Source organism: Saccostrea cucullata, unplaced genomic scaffold, assembly GCF_032062105.1.
Source record: "Saccostrea cucullata isolate Sc308-1 unplaced genomic scaffold, CSIRO_AGI_Scuc_v1 ctg113, whole genome shotgun sequence".
Classification (NCBI taxonomy): domain Eukaryota; kingdom Metazoa; phylum Mollusca; class Bivalvia; order Ostreida; family Ostreidae; genus Saccostrea; species Saccostrea cuccullata.
Genome location: NW_026927961.1, coordinates 295,359 through 316,050, shown reverse-complemented (window position 1 = coordinate 316,050; position 20,692 = coordinate 295,359). Strand labels below are relative to the sequence as shown.

Below are 20,692 nucleotides of genomic sequence, written 5' to 3'. Positions count from 1 at the left end.
GTATGTATTTTTTTCTTTGATTCGCGGGATAGAAAGATATGTTAATCGCTTAATCAACATGCCATAATCATCTTGCATATGCGTGTACATGTACGTGTGCGCGCATGCAAAACGTTAAACAATATATCGTTGATAGTTGATATCATTGTAACTTTTATATTCTTAAATGAAATCTTGGGATACTTAGCATATTTATAAAAGGTCTTAGAGGAATAAGGCACGATAAGGGACATGGGGAGCGTTTGGGGAACATCTGTAACGGTCCCCGTTACAATTAGCACTAGTTATTTTTCTTCTTCCTGGGAAAATTTTGTCCACGAGTGATCTTGTGAACTACACATTGGACTAAGGTAAAATGTTTTTAGGGTCAGTAGACATGTTATGTAGATTTGCCCAACGAAGGTCATTTTGCGCGCACGTGCTTGCAAGAGCGCGCACGTGCAACACGTGAAATGACCAATATAATGTATATTGCCGTAACTTTTCTATTTTTTGATGAAATGTTTTGAAACTCATAATGTAAGGATATATTAGTAGTATAGACAAGATGGCATGGTCAAAATAGCAAGATCTCACGCGCATGCACGTGCACTTAGCTCTGATTGGCTGAAACTAAAGTCTCAATATCTTTCTTGTTTCTTGTCATAATCATTTGAAATTTTGAACATAGTCCTACATTATGAAGATCTACAGCATGATTTATAAAAATTTTCATGAAAGCATGCGCATGCGCGCATGCTGCAATCTGATTGGCTAAAACTTTAAATGGCTATATCTCGTTTGTTTTTTGACGAAATGCTTTGAAATTTGAAACATAGTCATGCATTACGATATCCTAACATATGATATAGAAAATATTCATGAAATCACGCGCATGCATGTGTGCTGCAATCTGATTGGCTGAAACTGCAAATGGCTATAACTCTCTTGTTTTTCAACCAAACAGGATGCGATTTAGAACTTGGATAAATATAAGGGACTCCTACAAGAAGGTGTAGTCATTATGCACGTGCTTGCACGTGCGTGCACGTGAAATGAGTAAAATAAAAAATACACTCGAATGAGTGCATTTTTAATACTTTTGGATTAAATGCTTTGATATTATTAAAATTTTAGATAGTGTAGACAAGATAATATGGTCGTTATGCACATGAACACGCGTGCAATGCCTATTTTTAAATATATTTTGTATTTTTCTGGAAGACTTTCATTAAGTCTAAATTCCATAAAGTATTTCTTATTTAATAGAGATAACAGGGAATATGGCACCAAAAGGGAGTTGGGGAGCGTTTGGGGAACATCTGTAACGGTCCCCGTTACAATTAGCACTAGTTTCATTTGAAATATAATAATAATTCATCTATAATTTTGAAGATCAAATATTTCTTCAAATGAATCTTCATTGATGAAATTTTTAGCTGTTCTTAATATGCGCCATGTTCATGTACTGTATAAACAGTGTAGGTTTTTCCAACTTCAATATAAACATCAATATTTTTAATCATAAATAGTTATGGTCGGTTAAAAAAATCTGAATAATTTGAACTAGACCAAAAAAAACTTAAACTATCGAAATAATTGTTAATTAATTTTGCTTTGGAACGAAACCACTCGGGTCAAAACCACGCGGGTTGAACAAGAAATTGGTCGAAACCACGTGGGTCGAACAAGGAATCGGGTCGTAACCACCCGCATTCAAAATTTATGATGCAAAAGGTATAAGTAATTTTTGCCAAGAATCTTGGCATTAAGATTTAAACGTTGACAGAGTTTTGTAGTGAAGCGTAATACACCCTCTGGTGAGAGATTATCTAACAATAGTTACATGTACTTCCATTTATATGTCGACTTGATATATCCCAATGAACTCAAAATAAATGTAAAAGACACAACATAGTCTGCCACATCCGTTTCATATTTAGATGTTTTACTGACTATAGACGATAAAGGCTAACTAACCACCAAATTGTATGACGACAAACGAGGATTGGAGATGCCTACTTCTCACAGGCACCTGATCCCACCTCTGAGATTTCGAGGGTCCGTGTTTGATGACCTGTTCACAGATTTGAATTATTTGTAGATTTCTTGAGATTTTCATTTTTTGTTAGCCCGCCTTTTTTAAATCAGAATCCCCATATTCAAATTCTACATCCATTGAAGAGTCTCCTGACTGTAGTGCTTTCAGTCTGACATATTAATATTTCTGATGATGATTTTTTAATGTCTATGAATTACAAAACTTCAAGACTTATTTCTATTGATATCTACTGACGTTTATTTCTTTGATAGTGTTTAATACACACTGAATCGTCGATCGATTTTTCCGTTTGCCTGATTATGAAAAAGAACACAATGCAGGTGTGACCAATCAACACAGAATGCTTACTCCTCCATGGCACCTGATCCAACTTCTTTTATTTTTCTAGTTCCATGTTTGCTCTGCTTCATATTTGTATTGTTTCAATGGACTTGATCATCTCTTTGTTACCTGTTATTTTATCAAAAACATATTGACTTTACACGTATACATGGTTGTCACCAGACTTGTGTTGAGTTGACACAATATGCAGATTCCCGTACATATATCTTACTGTTGTTCTAGATAAATTAAGATTTTATTTCCTTATATATGCATTTGCCCCTCTATATTGTGATAACCCTCTTGTCATTGGTCAAAAATAAATATAAATTTGAATCTACATTCTCCGATATACCATATCGAATGTGTCCCTAGTGTTACAGAAAAACTTTAGTTTGTATAGAATGAAATATATGGAGATAACGAACAGTAATCCAGCTCAAAAGTCCATTAAGCAATACATAATGGGAGCAAACACGGATCTCTAAAACATCAGAGGTGGGATCTAGTGCCATGTTTCTTTTATCTCTCATTCCAGCTCTAGGTTGGGGAAGATGTGAACAAACCATACACGAAGGTGCCTATACATCGATCTTTATATTTAAATAATTGTTGCAAAAGTTCTTAAGAATTTTTTTGAGCATTCTGAAGTAATACGTTAATTTCACCTTTAAACATAGACCATTTGATTCTATATATTGTGAAATTTATGTATTAATTTGACCGTGGCTCTATTTTAAATAAAATCATTTTACATACATGTACGTAAACCCTAATGACTCAATATCATCGCCTATTTCTAGCCCGAAAGCCATGTTTTGCAAAGAAAAAGGTATTGTAACTGTTTCAATACAGTATTTTCTAAAATATGAAAATACTGTAAGAAATTCAAATTGATGCTTTCTGAAACAATAAAATTCCAAGCAATAAGAACATACAATTCGTACTTCCCATATTACCTCCTAAATTGCTTATTGTGACGTCATGAACCTATGCACGTTCCTGAAAGTGTTGCAAAAAACATCAATTTTCAGTGGAATTTTCTTACAGAAAACAGAGCACATGCATCGCCCACTAAGATTTTGTGATATGTGATTTTTCAAAGCATTTTTCACAATATATCAAAAATTTGAAGTGACAGCTGTGGACACGAGCTATTAACTACATGAAAATCAACACAGAAATGAGTCACTCTGAGCTGCTTAAAACTTTGAAATGTACCAAATTAATGACGTCATTTTTCCGGAATAGTGTTCCTGCATGCCATATTCTATAATAATTTATCATATTCATTAACTAAGCCCATGTTAAAGACAATTTTTAATTTTAGGGTGCTGTAAAGGCCAAACCATACCTTCTTCTTTATCTTGCACTATACAAGGAAGTATATTTTTACTCCGTTGTTTTTGAGCAATTAAGACGTAATTCCGCATCCAACTGTTCCATCTTTCCAGATGTTGATAACTGGCCAATGAATCAAACTTTACTTTACTAAATGTCATCTGTGTTTATGTCAAAGACTTCAAAAGACCAGCCAAAAATCACATTAACTTTTTTAATTCAGGGAGCATACAAGAAACTTGAAAATTCTTTACAAAAATTAAGCAAAAGGAAAACAACTCTTTGTAGGCATTAATTTGAATAACTGACATCACTATAATTAACTAATTAACTATCTCTACAACTTCTTAACTTAATCAACTTCTAAATAATATCAACAATAATCAAATCATGATATAACATCCAAACACTTACAAAAGTTACATAGTTTTTAAACAAGATTTTTAAGTATCTGCATTTGAAATTATCATTTAATCATCAAAGTACAAATGATTCTATAATTAACCATCTTGACTACATCCTTTTTAATACAAAAGAAACCTTTCACATGAGAAATTTAAAACTGCTTTCTTTGTTTTTGCATACTGAAGAACCTCCTACATTATTAATATCTTATGTTACTTCTCTTAACATTTTCAAGATATGAGTACATGATTCACTGATTGAAGATTCTAATGCCTCATTAAAAATTGACTCAAAACTAAGCCATCAAACAAGTCCTTCTTTTATAGACATACTAGTAAACAGGATTTCTCTTTTAATGTTTCTACCAAGAAAATGTTTATCCACTTAAATCAATACTGCTTTCTCTTCTTCAAAGGCACTGTATATTGACCTGGGTCACTTGTTCTTTTATATTGACATGGAGCACCTTCTTCTGTATGTTGACACACAGTACCTGTCTGATTATGACATGGGGCACCTGTTCCTGGGTATTGACATGGGGCAGATGTTCCTTCTGGCTTTGGTGTGTCTTCTTTCCACTTTTTCCATTCCTTTGGAATGATGATACAGTTCTTTCTGTACACACTGGCTATTCTTTTCTCAATAGACCCCTTCCTTAGGGGCATCTGAGAGTTGACATTCACTGCTGGTGCCATTCTCATCACTGAATTATACATGGTTGTGTTCTGTGTTTGTAGAGCAGAAGATAACTTCTGGAGAGCTGCTGGTACACTTGCTGTCACCACTGAAGGCTTGATGTGACCTTGAGATCTAGGAGCCAGGCACTGTTGAGGGACACCATCTTTGGGTTGGTTTTTAAATCTGTAAATCTTCCTACTGCTCTGTTTCTTGTTTTCATGGTCTACTAGAGTGTTGTTATTTCCGGCAACTACTGGACTTTCTACTTCTGTAGAATTTTTTCTCTTAATTATGTCTCCATCTGAACCTTGGTCGTTTTTCTTCATCTTGAAATTGTTTTCTTTCTGCGCAACAGCAGCAACAATTTTTGTTAATTTCTTGATGGGAGTTTGGGAAATGACAATCTTGGCTGTGCCCTGTCCATTAATTTTCTGTAAGTGTACAGACAGTTTGTCTTTGATTTCAGCTGACAACACAGGAGGAGCAGTTTTACCATTCTTCTTGTCCCATCTCACACTTCTGCCTTGTACGCTTGTGTCATTATTATTCTGCTTTCCCTTTCCTCTTCTTTTGGTGTCATCTGTTTTTGGTTTTTCACATATTTGGTCATTATATTCTTTACCATTAACAGCTTTGCTCGGACCTTTGTCATTTACAGCTGTACTCTGACCTTTTTCATTTACAGCCTTACCTTGACCTTTGTCATTTACAGCCTTAACTTGACCTTTGTCATTTACAGCCTTACCTTGACCTTTGTCATTTACAGCTTTGCTCTGACCTTTGTCATTTACGGCTTTGCTCAGACCTTTGTCATTTACAGCTTTGCTCTGACCTTTGTCATTTACAGCTTTGCCCTGACCTTTGTCATTTAGAGCCTTACTTTGACCTTTGTCATTTACAGCTTTTTTCTTGATGAACAATTTATTTCCCTCAGCTGTAACTTCAAACATAGATTTTTGTCTTTTGTTTACTGGAAAATTGTTATGCTTTGCCTGATCTTGAGTCTGGTTAATAAAAGTTTTCTGATGTTCAAGAGCTGCTGCTGTTAGAGGAATACTTGACTCTTCAGGCAAGTCTACAAAAAAATAAATTTCAAATCTGTTTCTGAAAAGGCACAGCTTACAAACCAAGAACTCCATTCAATTTTCTGATTTATATTTTTTTATCGGCCGCAGCAGCGGCCGATCTATTTGTGGTTGTGTTAGAAAGTGCACATGGGGAAATGAGATGTTATTATTTTATCAGTTCAGTAAAATAATTCTCAAATAATAACATGTATAAAACCATGAGTAAAATATTTTAAAAACTTGCTTTAAATTAAGTTTTAATTGTTGTTATTTTGTTTCAATTTCATTATCATTTTGCATCAGATAATTGAAAATTTATGGTTGAACAAAAAGAGTTTACAATAGGTACCCCCCATCCAGGGAGTGTGTAAGATACGAAAGGAAATCGTTATGATTTTTCGGACAATAATGACGTGCACGTGGTAAAAAATAAAAAAAAATGAAAAGTTGCTCTACTAGTAAAAACTTGTTTGAAAATCCTACAGCTGCGAATGACACAAAGATTTTTCACCGCACCATGCCGCATAGCCTACTATGCAGAAACCATATAAGCATTATCACGTGACAAATAACTAGGGTAGCAGCACGTGGTATATCTTGAAAGGCATACATCTTAATTTTGCATGATGACAATAATTTCTCATATCATAGGCGTCGGAACCGGGGGGGGGGGGGGTTACCTCCCCCCACTTTTATTGCAAATATATACATTATATAGGCATTGAAAATGGGCTTTACAATTTTTTGTTGGTTAGCCCCCCCCCCCCTTTTAATTAGCTCACCCCCATCCTCACCCCACTTTTGATTTGCTTCCGACACCCATGCATATTTAGACTTTTTTACATCGATAAATCCATTGGATGAGCAAATGCACTAAAATTTCTAGTTTAAAATATATTTTATTCATTGAATTCGGTTGAACAGCAGGCATGATGCTAAAATTTCTATCAATTATTTGAAAATATTTATTTATTTATTTTGCTTTGAAGACGGCCTGAAATAAAAATGATCACTGTTTCAGCTTTGAATATCCTGTTCTTTTCTTGCATGAATGCTTTGAATTGTGAAAGTACTTTTTTGACATCTTAAATATGTTAGCGGCCGATTTGATGCTTTGCATCAATTAACTTGTTCATATAGAAATGATGAAGTACGAATTACAAGTACCTTTCAGAGTCCGTACATCTGTGATTTTTATTTCTAAATCCTCCTTGGTTGTACCTGTCTGACAGCTAACCGAACTCACCGTCTCTCCTTCCACCTTCTCTGATGGAGTAGGATCTCCACTGTCATTAGAAGTTGTGTTTCCACATAAGTCCACATCTCCATTCTCTCTCTGCGATGATATTTCACGTTCTGTGGGTGCCAATGCATTTTTTTCCTGCAATGAAAAATTATATGGAAACTTAGAATATTGCCTACCAGTGGCTACCGTTGTACCATATTCCTACTTGATGATTGTTCCTGAATAAGTTCTTGATTTTCACACACTTTAGACACTTAAATTTTAAAATTACTTTGGTAAATTAAGGCACAATATACAATTGAAAACATTCCAATTTTTTTAAGTTGGGAGACTTTTAACAGAATGCCTCATCCAATGATTTTGTTGCAATATTTTGCCTGTATGTGATTTACAAATGGCTGGAAAAATAATTAAAATTAAATGGTTGAATAAGGAGTTTTATGGTTTATACCTGAGTCCCAGTTGTCAGCCTGGTATCTGTGTTTCCAGCATTCCCAACATCTGCTGACAAAAAACCGCTGGTGTAAGCCACACTGTTAACCAAGCCCGAGTCATCTGTAGGCATAGAGCTGCTGGTGTAGTCCACACTGTTAACAAAGCCTGTATCATCTGTAGGCATAGTGCTGCTGGTGTAAATAGGCCTACACAATCCAAAATCAAGACAGGTTCTTTTTTATATTAATGTAAATAACTTATCTCTATGGCTTAAGAATTTTAAGTTTTGAATTGATGCATTAAGTTTCATTTACAAAATACTATTTGAAATTGTGCATCTTGAAGTTTACTAGCACATACAGATAGGGACTTGAAATCTAGCAAAATTGGGTATATAGTATCTCCCCTATTACATGTATACTATATACCCAATTTTGCTAGGGTCTCAAATCCATGTGTTTACTAGCAATTAAATAGAATTTTAAAATTCAGAACTCTCCTGACATCAATACATTGTAGTGGTAAAACAAAGGAATTGCAAAGCAGAGCATCCTCTTGCAGAAGAGCACACGAATTCCTTATATGTAACTTATTACTTTACATTATAACATATGCACTCACTCACACACACAATCACAAGTGTGTAATATTAGTATATGAGTATATCCTCTTCCAACTTGCATTGTGAGGATATAACAGTACTTTTTGCCATTGTAACATTTAATAGCATACCTGAGAAAGGAAAAAGTCCTACCACTTGAGCTACTTTGGAAGGAAACTCGATTTCCTATAAATAGAAACAAATTAACACCCTTAATTACAATTTTATTTCTCTACAAAGATCCCTTAAACTTTGCATATATATAATACACTGTGACTCAATTCCATGAAATCTTTTGCTATTTAAGAAATTTTTCTGCAGTGAACTTTTGAGTTATCTCAAACAAGTGACTACAGATATGAAAGAGAGAATCTTACTTTAATTTACCACCCATGTGTAACCTTACCCAGAGACAGGCGATTCCATTCCTTCCACATGAACCTGTTCTGTTGTCTGTGGTGAAAAGTATTAAAACAGATATTCAGGTGAGCTGTGTAAGCCTTCCTCGACACAAAGTTCATCAGACAGAGAGGGCAGTAGGCTGTGAAGTCCTCAGTGTCTGAAAAGACATCTTCACATCGCTGGTCAGGAGACGTTAAGGATTTACCTCCTGGTTGCTGATAGGCAGATTTGGGATCAGGACTTGGTATAACAGCAGGGCTCAGATTTTCTGATAAATTCTTACTGCATGTTGGTGTCTGATTCAGTACAAAAGGGATAGAAGTTAGATTTTCTGATGAACTGGTGCTAACTCTTATATTCCAGACAGATGAATTGGAAGTCAGGTTTTTTGATGAAATGGTGCCAATTCTATGGTTCAAGACAGATGAATTGGGAGTTGAGTTTTGTGATGAACTGGTGCCAAGTCTATGGTTCAAGGCTGATGTACTGGGAGTCAGGTTTTCTGATGAACTGGTGCCAATTCTATGGTTCAAGACAGATGTATTGGGAGTCAGGTTTTCTGATGAACTGGTGCCAATTCTATGGTTCAAGACAGATGAATTGGGAGTCAGGTTTTCTGATGAACTGGTGCTAGGTCTTTGGTTTATGACAGAGGTATTGGGAGTCAGTTGTTCTGATGATTTGGAACCTTGACACAATGTTAAGTGGAGGTTTAGATGTGCCTTGATCTGTTCTTCTGAGTGGAAGGTAAGATTACATGATGGACAGGTGTCATATTGGATAACTAGCGGCTGCTCTGTCGTGGTGCACTTTTGATTTGTTTCCTCAATAATTTCCTCTTTTCTACCTACAAAATAAAAATTTTTAATCCATTTTTATTTTACATAAGAAACATATTCAATGCCTTGAATTTAATTCCTTGAATTCTAGAACATTTCTTGCAAAGAAATAAATAAGCAACACATATTAAACACTTCATTTTTTAAAAAAGACTTTTGTCTCTCCATGGCCATTTCTAACCTGCTTTTTCCTTTTCTTTTATAATTTTTGTCGCAGACATATTTGCTGTAGTCTGGCTGCTGGACGTCTGGTTATTCAAGTCATCTAGCTGTTTGTCCTTCATTAACCAGTCAGTTGATTCCGGCTCATCCTCCATGTACTTGTCGACCAGCCTGGAAATGAACTTATACACTGTCTCCCTTTTATCTCCGCTGTTTCCCTGGTTCATCTGATTGTCACCTTGTTCACAACTAGACATGATGTCCATGTCAGAGTCAGACCAGCCAGGTTCTTGTTTGATTCTCTGTTCTATGTTACACTGTACTCCTGTCCTTGTTTCTGGTGTTTCTTGTAATTTGGGAATGCCTGAGGTCCTTGTTTGTGGTGGTTTCTCATGCTGCTGCACACTGTTTGAGTTTGATTTTATACCATTGTCATTGCTTAAATCCACTAGGCCTGATATTTGTACTGGACCTTGTGGTGTTATTATTTGCTGAGAAGGAACATTTCCACTTGAGGATGTTTCACTCTTTTCATCCTCTCTGCTACTGCGACAAATCTGAAAATGCAGTCTCTCTTTAAGTGAAGACTGGGGGAAGGTACCCAGTGTGAAATCACTGTGATTTAATGCTAGTTCTGGATTTTCAATCTCTCTTGCAACATTCTTTACTTTTGTTTCTAAGGCCTCTGTATTTGAAAACTTATTGGTAGCTTTTATAACTACAGGAGCCAGTGTGGAGTTTTGTCTCTGAAAATGAGGTAGGTGATCCTTTGATTCCAGGTAATGAAGCTGGGTAACTCTCTCTAACTCACACAGTACAACAACAGGGTTTTTGAAGAGCTCACAAGCAGGAATTAGAATTTTCTTTTGCCTAAGATAGTTGTGGTATTGCTTGCAGTATGTGTAGAGGCTTTCCAGTCCTAGGAGATGGACAATTTGTTCTACCCATGGAGCATTCTGTGGAGTCAGATGAAGAGTTCCTGTGTACCAGTATTGGACGACACTGTTCAGGGCATCAGCCTTAATGCTGGCAGGGAGGATCAGTTCTAGTGGTTTCCCTGAGTTAGGTATCTGCCACTGTGTCAACCCTGGGATTGCTGCCAGTAGGATTAAGCGATGGACCTTAAAATAAAATCTATACTGTATCAACTGTCAGAAAAGGAAACAGCAAATTGTGTACCAACAGTATTTTCCCTTTATTTCAAATTAATGAGTTAGAAATCAATTGAAATAGTCTGGAGGTTGAAGTTTATCATGAGCAAAATCTTTGTGGACCTTTAGGAATTTTTCAATGCTGATTTAACTGCTAGTAAAAGTTATTTTCCCCCTTGAAATGAATGTCAAAATCCCCATATTAAATCAAGAAAATCCTCTGATTAAACAAACATTCAACATTTAACATATACTACATGTAGTTCTAGAAATGACCCCAAAGTTCATTCTCAGAATGTAGATTTTTGCTATATGCCTATATTTATCCAAAAAATTCTTGGATGAGCATTTCCTAGGACTTCCATGATTGTTTATTCATACCCAGACCAGTGCTACCCAGTGCTAATATAAACACCCCCCCCCCCCCACACACACACACACACACATACTCCTTCACACAAAAAGGGTAGTCAAATGAAAAAAAATTAATCCCTAGATAAATCCATAGTCTTACAATTATTTTTTTTTACAAATAATAATTAGGCTGTCACTTTCAAAACATTTACAAATGGGATGTAATATTTTATACATGTATCTCAAAATATAGCAAAAATGGAGAGGGATTATACCCCCCTTTCCAGCTACTCCCCCTCCCTCCATCTCTCCAAAAACAATCAAACATTGGTTTTGCCCATCTCTTTCCATAAAGTTACCAATATTAATAACTATTTTTGATTATTTCATAGGATTAAATCAGAAATATCACATAATATTGGGGAGGGGGGCAATGTTAATTATAATGAAAATATTTATTGGAATATCTGCTAGCTGTAACCTGGCTCGCTCTCTTTTGTACCTAATCAAGTCAGATTCTCCAATGTATATTTGATTTAGAACAAAATTCTTGTCAATAAGGTTGGATCCTCCCCATTTTTCTCAGAAAATGATATTCCGTGCCTGCAATTATAAAAGTCAATACAAAGGATTAAGTAACAACTTACATAGACTTTTACTGGTCCTGCCTCTAGAGTTGCATCACACAGTGTTTTGTTGAGCCAGAATGTCTTTAGTTTTTCGAGGACTGACAAGGGGTACTGGTAGTCTATGAAATCGTTGTCCAATATATCCATTGTTCATCGAATTGGAATATTTCCATTAGATCTGTAACACCTTCAGCGAAAAAACAAACAGACCAGTTTTCTTAGAGACTATATGCAATTAACTTTTCTATATTAAGCCTATTTAATTTTGAATTTATTAGTACACCTCCTAGAAATATCTACTATAGGCTACTTACTATTCCATTTCGATGACATCATCAAGCGCGCGCAGAAAAATTTCGTCTGCTATAAGAACAAGTCGGTATTCATTACGTCGATCGTTGTTTAATCGCTACAGGAAACAATATTTGTTTAGTTTTGCAACATAAAAGTATATTTTTATAATGAAGGTAAGTTATTTAATATTGCAAATGTACATTATATAGACCATATCCTACATAACCCATAAACATGATAAATGACGGCTCTAAAAATATTTCTTTACATACCGAAAATACTTCGAACAACTTACCTAAAAACTTGATCACAGATAAAAAGAGAAGAATTATGTAATATTTTAAAGTTAAATTATCCTATCTCTATGATATGTTGATGAAACAGCTGTAATGTAAAAATCTTACATTCAAATACTGCCGCGAAGAGCATTTAGGTTTCCGATGCTAAAAATAGATGGACTTCGAGAACGGCCTATATTTAGGCAGTCAACCCTTAATTTATTACAAAGGAAGTGATATTTGTATGAAATATCTCATTTTATTAACATTTTGAATAATCCATTAGTCCCTTATATAGAATAAATTACCTTATATAATTTACAATATAAAATAAGAGAAACAGAAATGTTATTTCAATGCAGGTTTCCATAAACATCCCGAGCTTGACCTCATTACGTCGACGCTATGCAGAGTAGCCATTTTGAAGCAACAACGGATTTATTCTAATATTGATGAATTTTTGTCGAATATCTTCCATTAATTAATTGGGTACGTATGCAGAGAGAGTAGAAAAGAAACACAGAATACGCTGTCAATGAAGTAACTTTGTAATATCTTGCTGTGAAATTGCTTTCCATTGACTTATTTGATACAAGATATAACGGTATTGTTTATATTTTCAAGGTCACTGTTTTGTAGTCTGTTTTTACAAAGTGAACAGGATAAGTATAGTCTGTGTCCAATATAGGTAATAGCTTAATCATATTGTGCAGTCATTTGTTGCATAGTTATTTGAGATAAGCCAATTAAGAAATAAAAATCAATAAACATCATGGCATAATGTTTGTGTGAACTTTTAAGAAATATGCATGTCAAGCTGCAAGAAAAGGACAAATTGTAATAAATCATTAATGAATGCACCTTTCATTTCTCTAGCTTTTATTAAATGTGTTAATACTACGTTAGTGATAGGGGTTTTAACCTCGGTAATCAAGTGAATTTAGAAGTTGCAAAGAAAAAGAAACACCCTCACTTGTACACAACAGTATGCACACTATACAGGGTATTCCTCCCTTTCAAAAATTAGAATAGGGAAAAACAAATGTTTGAAACATAAATATAGTAAAGGAATTTCTATGTTTAGAAGGAATAAATCTATTATATCAACCCAACAGAATATACATAAAGTCTGGTGATAGTTTACTGTAAGCGTATTTAGATATGTGTATATATATTCCTTTTAGTGTTCACAGAAAGCATTAACTTCTGCTAATTCAAGAACTTCGCTAAATGTCGATCTTGCATATAATGTAAATAAGAATAGGAACAATTAAATGCACAAAATCAAGTCTTCGATAACATGTTAAAAAATCAATTTCAATCAAATATCATACACACAAATATAATACATCTATCTACTAGTATTTCACACTGCTAATAATTTTTTCTGATTTCAGCAGAAAGATGGAGGGAGGCCATCAGAGATATCAGCATGACGTTTCCATGGCTACCGACCTCAGTCTGTCCACAATGAATGAACAAGAAGACATGGCACTGTACCAGCAACCACTAGACCTGCAAGCAAACTGTCAGAGCAACACCGCCATGCAACACGGATATGTCAGCAACTATAACATGGCACCCTCCTCTAGCAGGGGTTATATGTCGTCTAATGTAACAGATCAGTATCACACCAACTCTCATCTGACGTCATACAAGTCCACATACACAAGCCCAGGTAAAACTGCCTACGCTGGAAGTGACCAGTACAACACTGGAAATGTCACTGCTCAAGACTACTCCCAGAAAGACCTACCAAACACTCCCGTCATGGCATACAAAAGTCCCACATCACTGATAAAACCTCCCAAGGGCTACACTGGTAGGGGGAGTGAGTTTGGTGCTGTGATGCCAGCCTACAGAAACAATGTAATAGATAACACCCCTACAGCAGTCAATCAAGACCCCCCAACACCCCTGAAAAATCCAGATCCACCCCCAGCAATGAAAACAACACCATACAAGCCAAGGCATAACATCAGTGAGAAGGTGATGAGAATGGAGCCAGAACCCGAGACAACAGAAGACAAACTGGCCACGCAGGATTACACCGAGACCAATCTACCCCGGGAGCTGATGAGTAAGATGTTTGGCTTGCTGAAGCAGGGCATGTTTTGGGATGCTGTTCTTGTGGCTGGAAGCAAAGAAATCAGGGTATGATCAGAACTGTTTTGTTTTCATGGTTTAAAATTTAAAAAAAAAAAAAAAAAAAAAAAAACATAATTACAATGCTCCATACATGAATTATATCCGAAATCAGTTTATTTTCAGAAGTCAGAAATAAATGTTACAGCAAACACAGCTTATAACTATAAAGATTCAGAGACCAATGATTCTGCTTCATTACAAATACATATATAATACCTGTATGCATCTCCATTAAGTTTGCAATATATAGCAAAACCATTTTGGTTCTAAATTTAAAAAAAAATTTAATCGGTAACATCGGTTGACCCTAACTGACTGATCATCGGCCAATAATCGATTCGGTAACCCTTTGCATAAAATAGGTATTAGATTTTATAAAAATTAGAATTTTGTTGCTAAATAATGTAAAAAGGTGCATTGCATATTCTAAAAACAGTATATATGCAGTTTGATTAAAGATTTCAGTAATACAGATTTTTGCATGATTAGGAATTACTTGGCCTCGGAAAAGTAAACATCGACAGATCAGGTTTTGATTAACATGATCATCTAAAATGTATATGGAATTAATTTTTTAAACTGTTATAAGGCATTTATTTTTGCAAATTCCTTGTGATTATAAACATAATTCCCCCAAATACTGAAAATATATATTTTATTTAAACAAGTAGTTTAGTTTCTTCAGTTTAGAAATACAAATATCATTATCTTTTGATTTATTTTAAACATATTTTAAGTACATGTATATATAAAGGACAACTCTTGAAAGATATATATTTTGATAACAAGAGCCTGTTCTTGAAATAAAAGTGGAAAACTATGAAAAAGATCTGAAATATACCGATTAATCGATTGTTAAAATCTTCGATTGTCTAAGTTTCAATTCATTATAAATCAATCATCGTGACAACACTAGGGATCATCCTGAGCATGTCCACTATAAATGATAGATATTTATTATGGTGTACTACTCATACATTGCTACAATACATTTTTTGACAATATAATTTTCTGATACATATATATTTATAAAAGTTTTGCACTAAACAAAAGAATTTAATTTAGTTGAATTGAATATAATTCACATTACATTTGTATACCAAGGATACCCATGAAAGCCAATGGCTTATTTCCAAAGGGGTCTTAAAACCTTTTTTACTGAATAAGTTTTGAATATGGCATATCCTAAATTTGAGTTTTAGTTGGTTAATGATTTCTTTACAAACATTTCTTTATTATCTTACGTTGATGATCAAATATTTCAAATCTTGTTATAACAGGTACACAAGCTTGTTTTGATGGCCGCCAGCCCTTTTCTGATGAACAAGATGGCTAACCCTAGTCCTGGTGAGTCTATAAGAGTGAGCTTACCAGCGGGAATTCCCGTGGAGGTGGCATCTCAGCTCGTACACTACCTGTACGATGGAAATGTAACCATCACAACAGAAAATGTAGGGCAGTTCGCCCGGATAGCCAAGCTGTTCCACCTAGAGCACCTGCTTAAGATCTGTACACAATTCATATTACACTACAAGCTGGACAGCTCCTTACTGAAAGTCACGAATGAGGACATCTCCATCGTGGTTAGTGTCATATCACCCCAGAAAGCTGCAGCTGCTCCAGAGAGTGTCCAGAAAACACCCCCAAAGAAGGAGGAACAGACTGTTAGTAAACCTCCCACCAGTGGGGGAAAGAAACCCATTAAAGAGGCCAACAAGCAGTGCCCCTTCCCCACCACTGTTAATCACGTGTATGGAACCCGTACCCAGTCTGGCACAGTGAAAAAGAAGACATTTAAAGACACGCTTACTAGTGGCTTAAAGAAAGGAAACAACACAAAGAAACTAAATACTGCAGTAACAAAACCGGAATCTGTAACAGAGAATAAAACTGCTGTCTCTCCAAAACAAAAGAGCAACATTCCCACTGTCGTGGCACAGACCTCCTATCTGAATCACCCCAGAAAGAGGAGGCTCTCCATGCTAGCTCAGGAGACCGCGGGCAACAAAGAGTCCTCAGAGAATGTGGGAGGGGATCTAGAAGGGGTGTCGGAGGAGGAGTTGGATGATGACGCGGACAGTGACTACACTCCCCCCTCCATCACCACACAGTCAGGGATGCAGAGGGCCGTGTTTGAAGGGGCCAGGAAGGGGAAAATGTTCAAATCACTGAAAAAGTCAGCAACTCTCAGCAGCATCAAGAAAGGCCTAGGCAAAAAGTAAGTAACGGATTAACAGAGGACTCTTTTGGAATAAATAAAGTCATATTAGCACGGGGGGTTCCATTGGTAGATTTTGTGGTCTTTATTGACGGAAAGCTGAAAATTTAGCCTGTCACTATGCATATCATTCAATATTTATTTTAATGAAAATGTTGAAAATTCTTTTAATCCAATCATTTATTTTAAAACATTCTTGCAATCTATTATGAAAGAGTTATTTCCCTTGTCACATCATTTTATTTTGAATGTTATTTTTTAGAGTTTTGATAATCATTTTATTTGATAATTCTTTTATTTATATATAATAATTTTTATAATAATTATTTAAACAGTTTTAGTTTTGGTCTATCTCACTTGCAGATTATATGTACATATATCTGAATTGAAAATAAGTTGATTCATGAATTTCATGTACATAAAATGTTACAGTATAATATAAATTTTCCATTTTAATATCATATAATACTAGTAAACACAAATAAAAGTATCATTTTTCTCCCTTTGATTAATTACCTCTGGCATTCACTGAAAAAAAAATTCTTGTAAAAGCTTTTATCTTATAAGATATAAATGAATCTTAGGAAGATCAACTGTGTGTAGATTTCTCTCTTTTATAACTAATTAATGTGATTTTGTAATTTTAGGAGAGCTCAGACCAGCTCTCCTCTCCTGAAGTCAGAGACTACGAGGCAGCCCCCGAAGAAGAGAGCCAGAGAATTCGCTGAAAAAGAGGTGGAGGAAATGGCCTCCTACATCTTCAAGAACGAACCAACGGCATTCACCAACATCAAACCCCTGCAGGGGACCAAAGGCAAGAAGAAGAAGAAACCCAGCAAAAGCAAGTCTACAGGATCATCAAAACTAACACCATATTCAGGGATAAGTCGTTACGCTTCTGAACTCGAAGAAATGGCAAAATCAGTCCAAGAGGATGAGAAGGTGTTTATCTGTAAATTGTGTGGGAATGAGTTTGTGTTTCCTAAGCGCTGCATCACCCATGTCATGAAAACCCATGAAATGAATGTGGCTGATTCTGTTAACCACATAGAGATAGGTAAAAGGGAGGCAACTCCTAAATCCTGCGATGTTTGTGGCTATGTTACTAAGGATGCTAATCATTATTACATGCACTACCATAAGTATTTCAAACATGGAGTTCCTCTGCCGAAAGGCTGGAAGGCATTTAAATGTGACATATGTGGAAAAGAATGTTTCACAAAGTTCCAGTTGAAGGACCACAAACTCATTCATGTGGAACAGACTCCTTTTGTTTGTGAAACTTGTGGCACAGGGTTCAAATCCAGAACATGCCTAAACAGCCATGTCTACCATAAACACAGTACAGTACGCAAGCACCCATGTACAGAGTGCACCAAGACATTTAAAACTCGAACTCAATTGTTAGTGCACAAGCGAACACACAGTGGTGAAAAGCCCTTCCAGTGTCCAGAATGTACCTATAAAAGTACAACCCGAGGAAACATGAGGATCCACCTCACAAACAAGCATAAACTCAGTCCTGACGAAATCAAGTACCTCATGGAGTCTATCAAGTTTGACAGCCCCTCAGTGCTATGTATTGTAGAGGTTAATGAAGATTATGAAGAACCTCCAAACTCTACGCAAAAAGAGGTGAAGCCAAAGTCAGGTCCTTCCAAGGAACCCGCTAAACAACAGAGTGTGATGGTAATGAATCAGAAAGGAGAGGTGGATTTACTGGACAGCCAGACTTACAATGAATCTCTCACCACTTTAGGAGGTCCGAAACTCGCGGCACAGCCTCAAGTCCGAGTCAGCGAGTCGTCTGATGTGCCTCCCCTACACACTACACTGAGCTCACTGATTGAGTCTTCTGGTAGTACAGGGACAACCCCCTCCTCTGTGACTGGCCTACAGGATCCCCAGCAGTATCTCCTACAGACCATCAACATACCCATCTCCCAGGATGTGCCGATGGGAGACGCGGAGACGGCTCAGCTGCTGCTGAATCATGTCAGTGGTGAACAACTGCACCACACTGATCACCAGTATACAATGGAGTCTCCCATCAACCTAGTACAGGACACACAGAATATAAATACAGCCAGTCAAGGAGTCAAAACTTATACTAATGATGATATCCAGTCCATGCTTGCCAACAACGTAAGGTCGTACGGACAGCAAACCAAGTCTCAGAATGAAACCTATATACAGATGGTTCCTGCTGCTCATCTTCAGCATGTTCAACTGCAGGATGGTTCATCTCAGAATAACCTGAACATGAACCAGTCCACACAATTAATCACTCCTCAAGAAATCCCTGTTCAGAACATGTCCCCAATAAAGAAACAGATACAGTACCAGTACCAACTGAATGCGGATCCCACTAACTCTATAATGATCGACAACCAGGAACACACAAGTTCAAACCAGCTGACGTCCACTCACACACAGCCATCAGTGTCCCTCCTACCAGTCAGTTTACAGACGTCCTACACCCCAGTCTCCCAGTATGTCACCATAGCCAGGAGAAATGACCAACAAGCAGTGCCCTCTAATTCAGGAGCAGTAACTGTGCATGCATACATTGTCAGACCTCAGAAAACAGGATCAGAGACTCAAAAAAATTATCCCCCTGTATTACAGGCCCAGAAGAAGGTGGATGAGGATATTCTTCCTCCCACACACACGCTGTGGAACACGCCGATAACGATACAGGACACGGTGACGTCGGGGGCACCAGCTGGACAGAGGAGTCAGGCGCGTCACCCCTACAACACCGGTCAAACAACCGGGCGCTACACCGCTAACGAAAATAACAATGTCAGTTATCAGTATTCAAACTTCAAGTCATAATCAGTGCTAATGAAATGAATTCCTCATGTAATTTAAAACCACATCTGTAGCTGATTCATTGTGCAATTTATGGAGAATGAAATAAATACATTTGTGGCTTAATAACAAATTATATCTAATTCTATCTTGTAGGGCTAAGTTCTCATTGATGACCAGTAGTTTATTTCATACATCTGATTATAAAGGAAATAAATGGATTGAGAATGCTTTATTTACTGATGTTCTGTCTGCAGCCCTCAAATGATATCTTTCTTGGTTGTCCAGAGAACATTTTCCCTACCCTTTAGGCAAATTGGGCTCTAGCTGTCCAAGTGTAATTTAGAGTGTAACTTTATAACTCAAAACAAGAGATTTTTTTTCAAGGTTTCCATTTTATTAGAGCATATATTTTTCAAAATGATCTTGACCCTAAATGTAGGTCAAGGCTGAAATAATGATGAACATTCTTCAAAAAGATATTTGGGCATGAAGTTATAATTAGGAATGATTTTGCAAAAATATTTTAGGCCTTTCTCTCTTTAAATTTGTTCACTTTATGCTCATTTGGGCACTGAATAAGTAATGAAACATATCTTATCTTATAGATATAAGTTTGAATGTATTTATATACCGTATAGCAGATTATTTTAGCGGGGTGTTAATTTTGGCTTATTTTGGTGTTTTGATGGTAGCCCGCTAAAATTTCAATCGCTTAAATATTCAGTACTCTTCTAAGTGTGCATCTGCAAAGAGCTGAAACCCTGTGTCCGCTAAAATAAATTATGCCAAAATTATTGGCATACCTTTGAGGAGGCAAAACGCCAAATTTTACACCCGCCAAGAAAACCCGCTATACGGTATGTATGGCAGACAGGTGTATTTTCGGTCAGATCTGGAGCTGATAGTTCTATTTGTAAATCAATTTAATAGAGCACCAGTGTCTAAAGAGTTCAGTGGACCTGTATTGAGTCCCAGTCGTGTTCATCCTAGCTATAATTTCTCTCTTTTAATTAACTTTTGGTCACCCCAGGATTTGCAGGTGAAAGTCGGTAGTCCTGTTGGTAAAGAATTCATCTGCATGATGGTGTGACTGCAGTCACTGTACACATGTACATGCATGTATGTGCAGTCTTCAATCTGATTAAAATCACATTGGTCAGTCTTAGGACAGAGATATATGCATATAAGGAGAAAGGAATTTGATGGTAACCTGGTCAGATGAATGTGATTGCTGGTGGACAGAGAGCTCAGCTGATAAGACAATT

At 36.3% G+C, this 20,692-nt stretch overlaps 2 protein-coding genes across 2 annotated transcripts; one reads left to right on the top strand and one right to left on the bottom strand.

The window, feature by feature from the left end:
* Positions 1-3,983: 3,983 nt before the first annotated feature.
* LOC134276011 (uncharacterized) lies at positions 3,984-11,869 on the bottom strand. The gene is made up of 7 exons (XM_062758284.1): positions 11,691-11,869; positions 9,558-10,659; positions 8,542-9,384; positions 8,267-8,321; positions 7,551-7,740; positions 7,021-7,234; positions 3,984-5,861 (listed from the first exon to the last, which is right to left on the bottom strand). Exons 1-7 carry the CDS (start codon positions 11,817-11,819, stop codon positions 4,498-4,500), a joined length of 3,897 nt encoding a protein of 1,298 aa, XP_062614268.1. The 5' UTR covers positions 11,820-11,869; the 3' UTR covers positions 3,984-4,497.
* A 737-nt stretch (positions 11,870-12,606) lies between these two features.
* LOC134276020 (uncharacterized) lies at positions 12,607-19,659 on the top strand. Its single transcript, XM_062758311.1, has 4 exons — positions 12,607-12,733; positions 13,642-14,398; positions 15,673-16,610; positions 17,258-19,659. The coding sequence occupies exons 2-4, from the start codon at positions 13,649-13,651 to the stop codon at positions 19,446-19,448; spliced, it is 3,879 nt and encodes a 1,292-aa protein (XP_062614295.1). The 5' UTR covers positions 12,607-12,733; positions 13,642-13,648; the 3' UTR covers positions 19,449-19,659.
* The last annotated feature ends 1,033 nt before the right edge of the window (positions 19,660-20,692 follow it).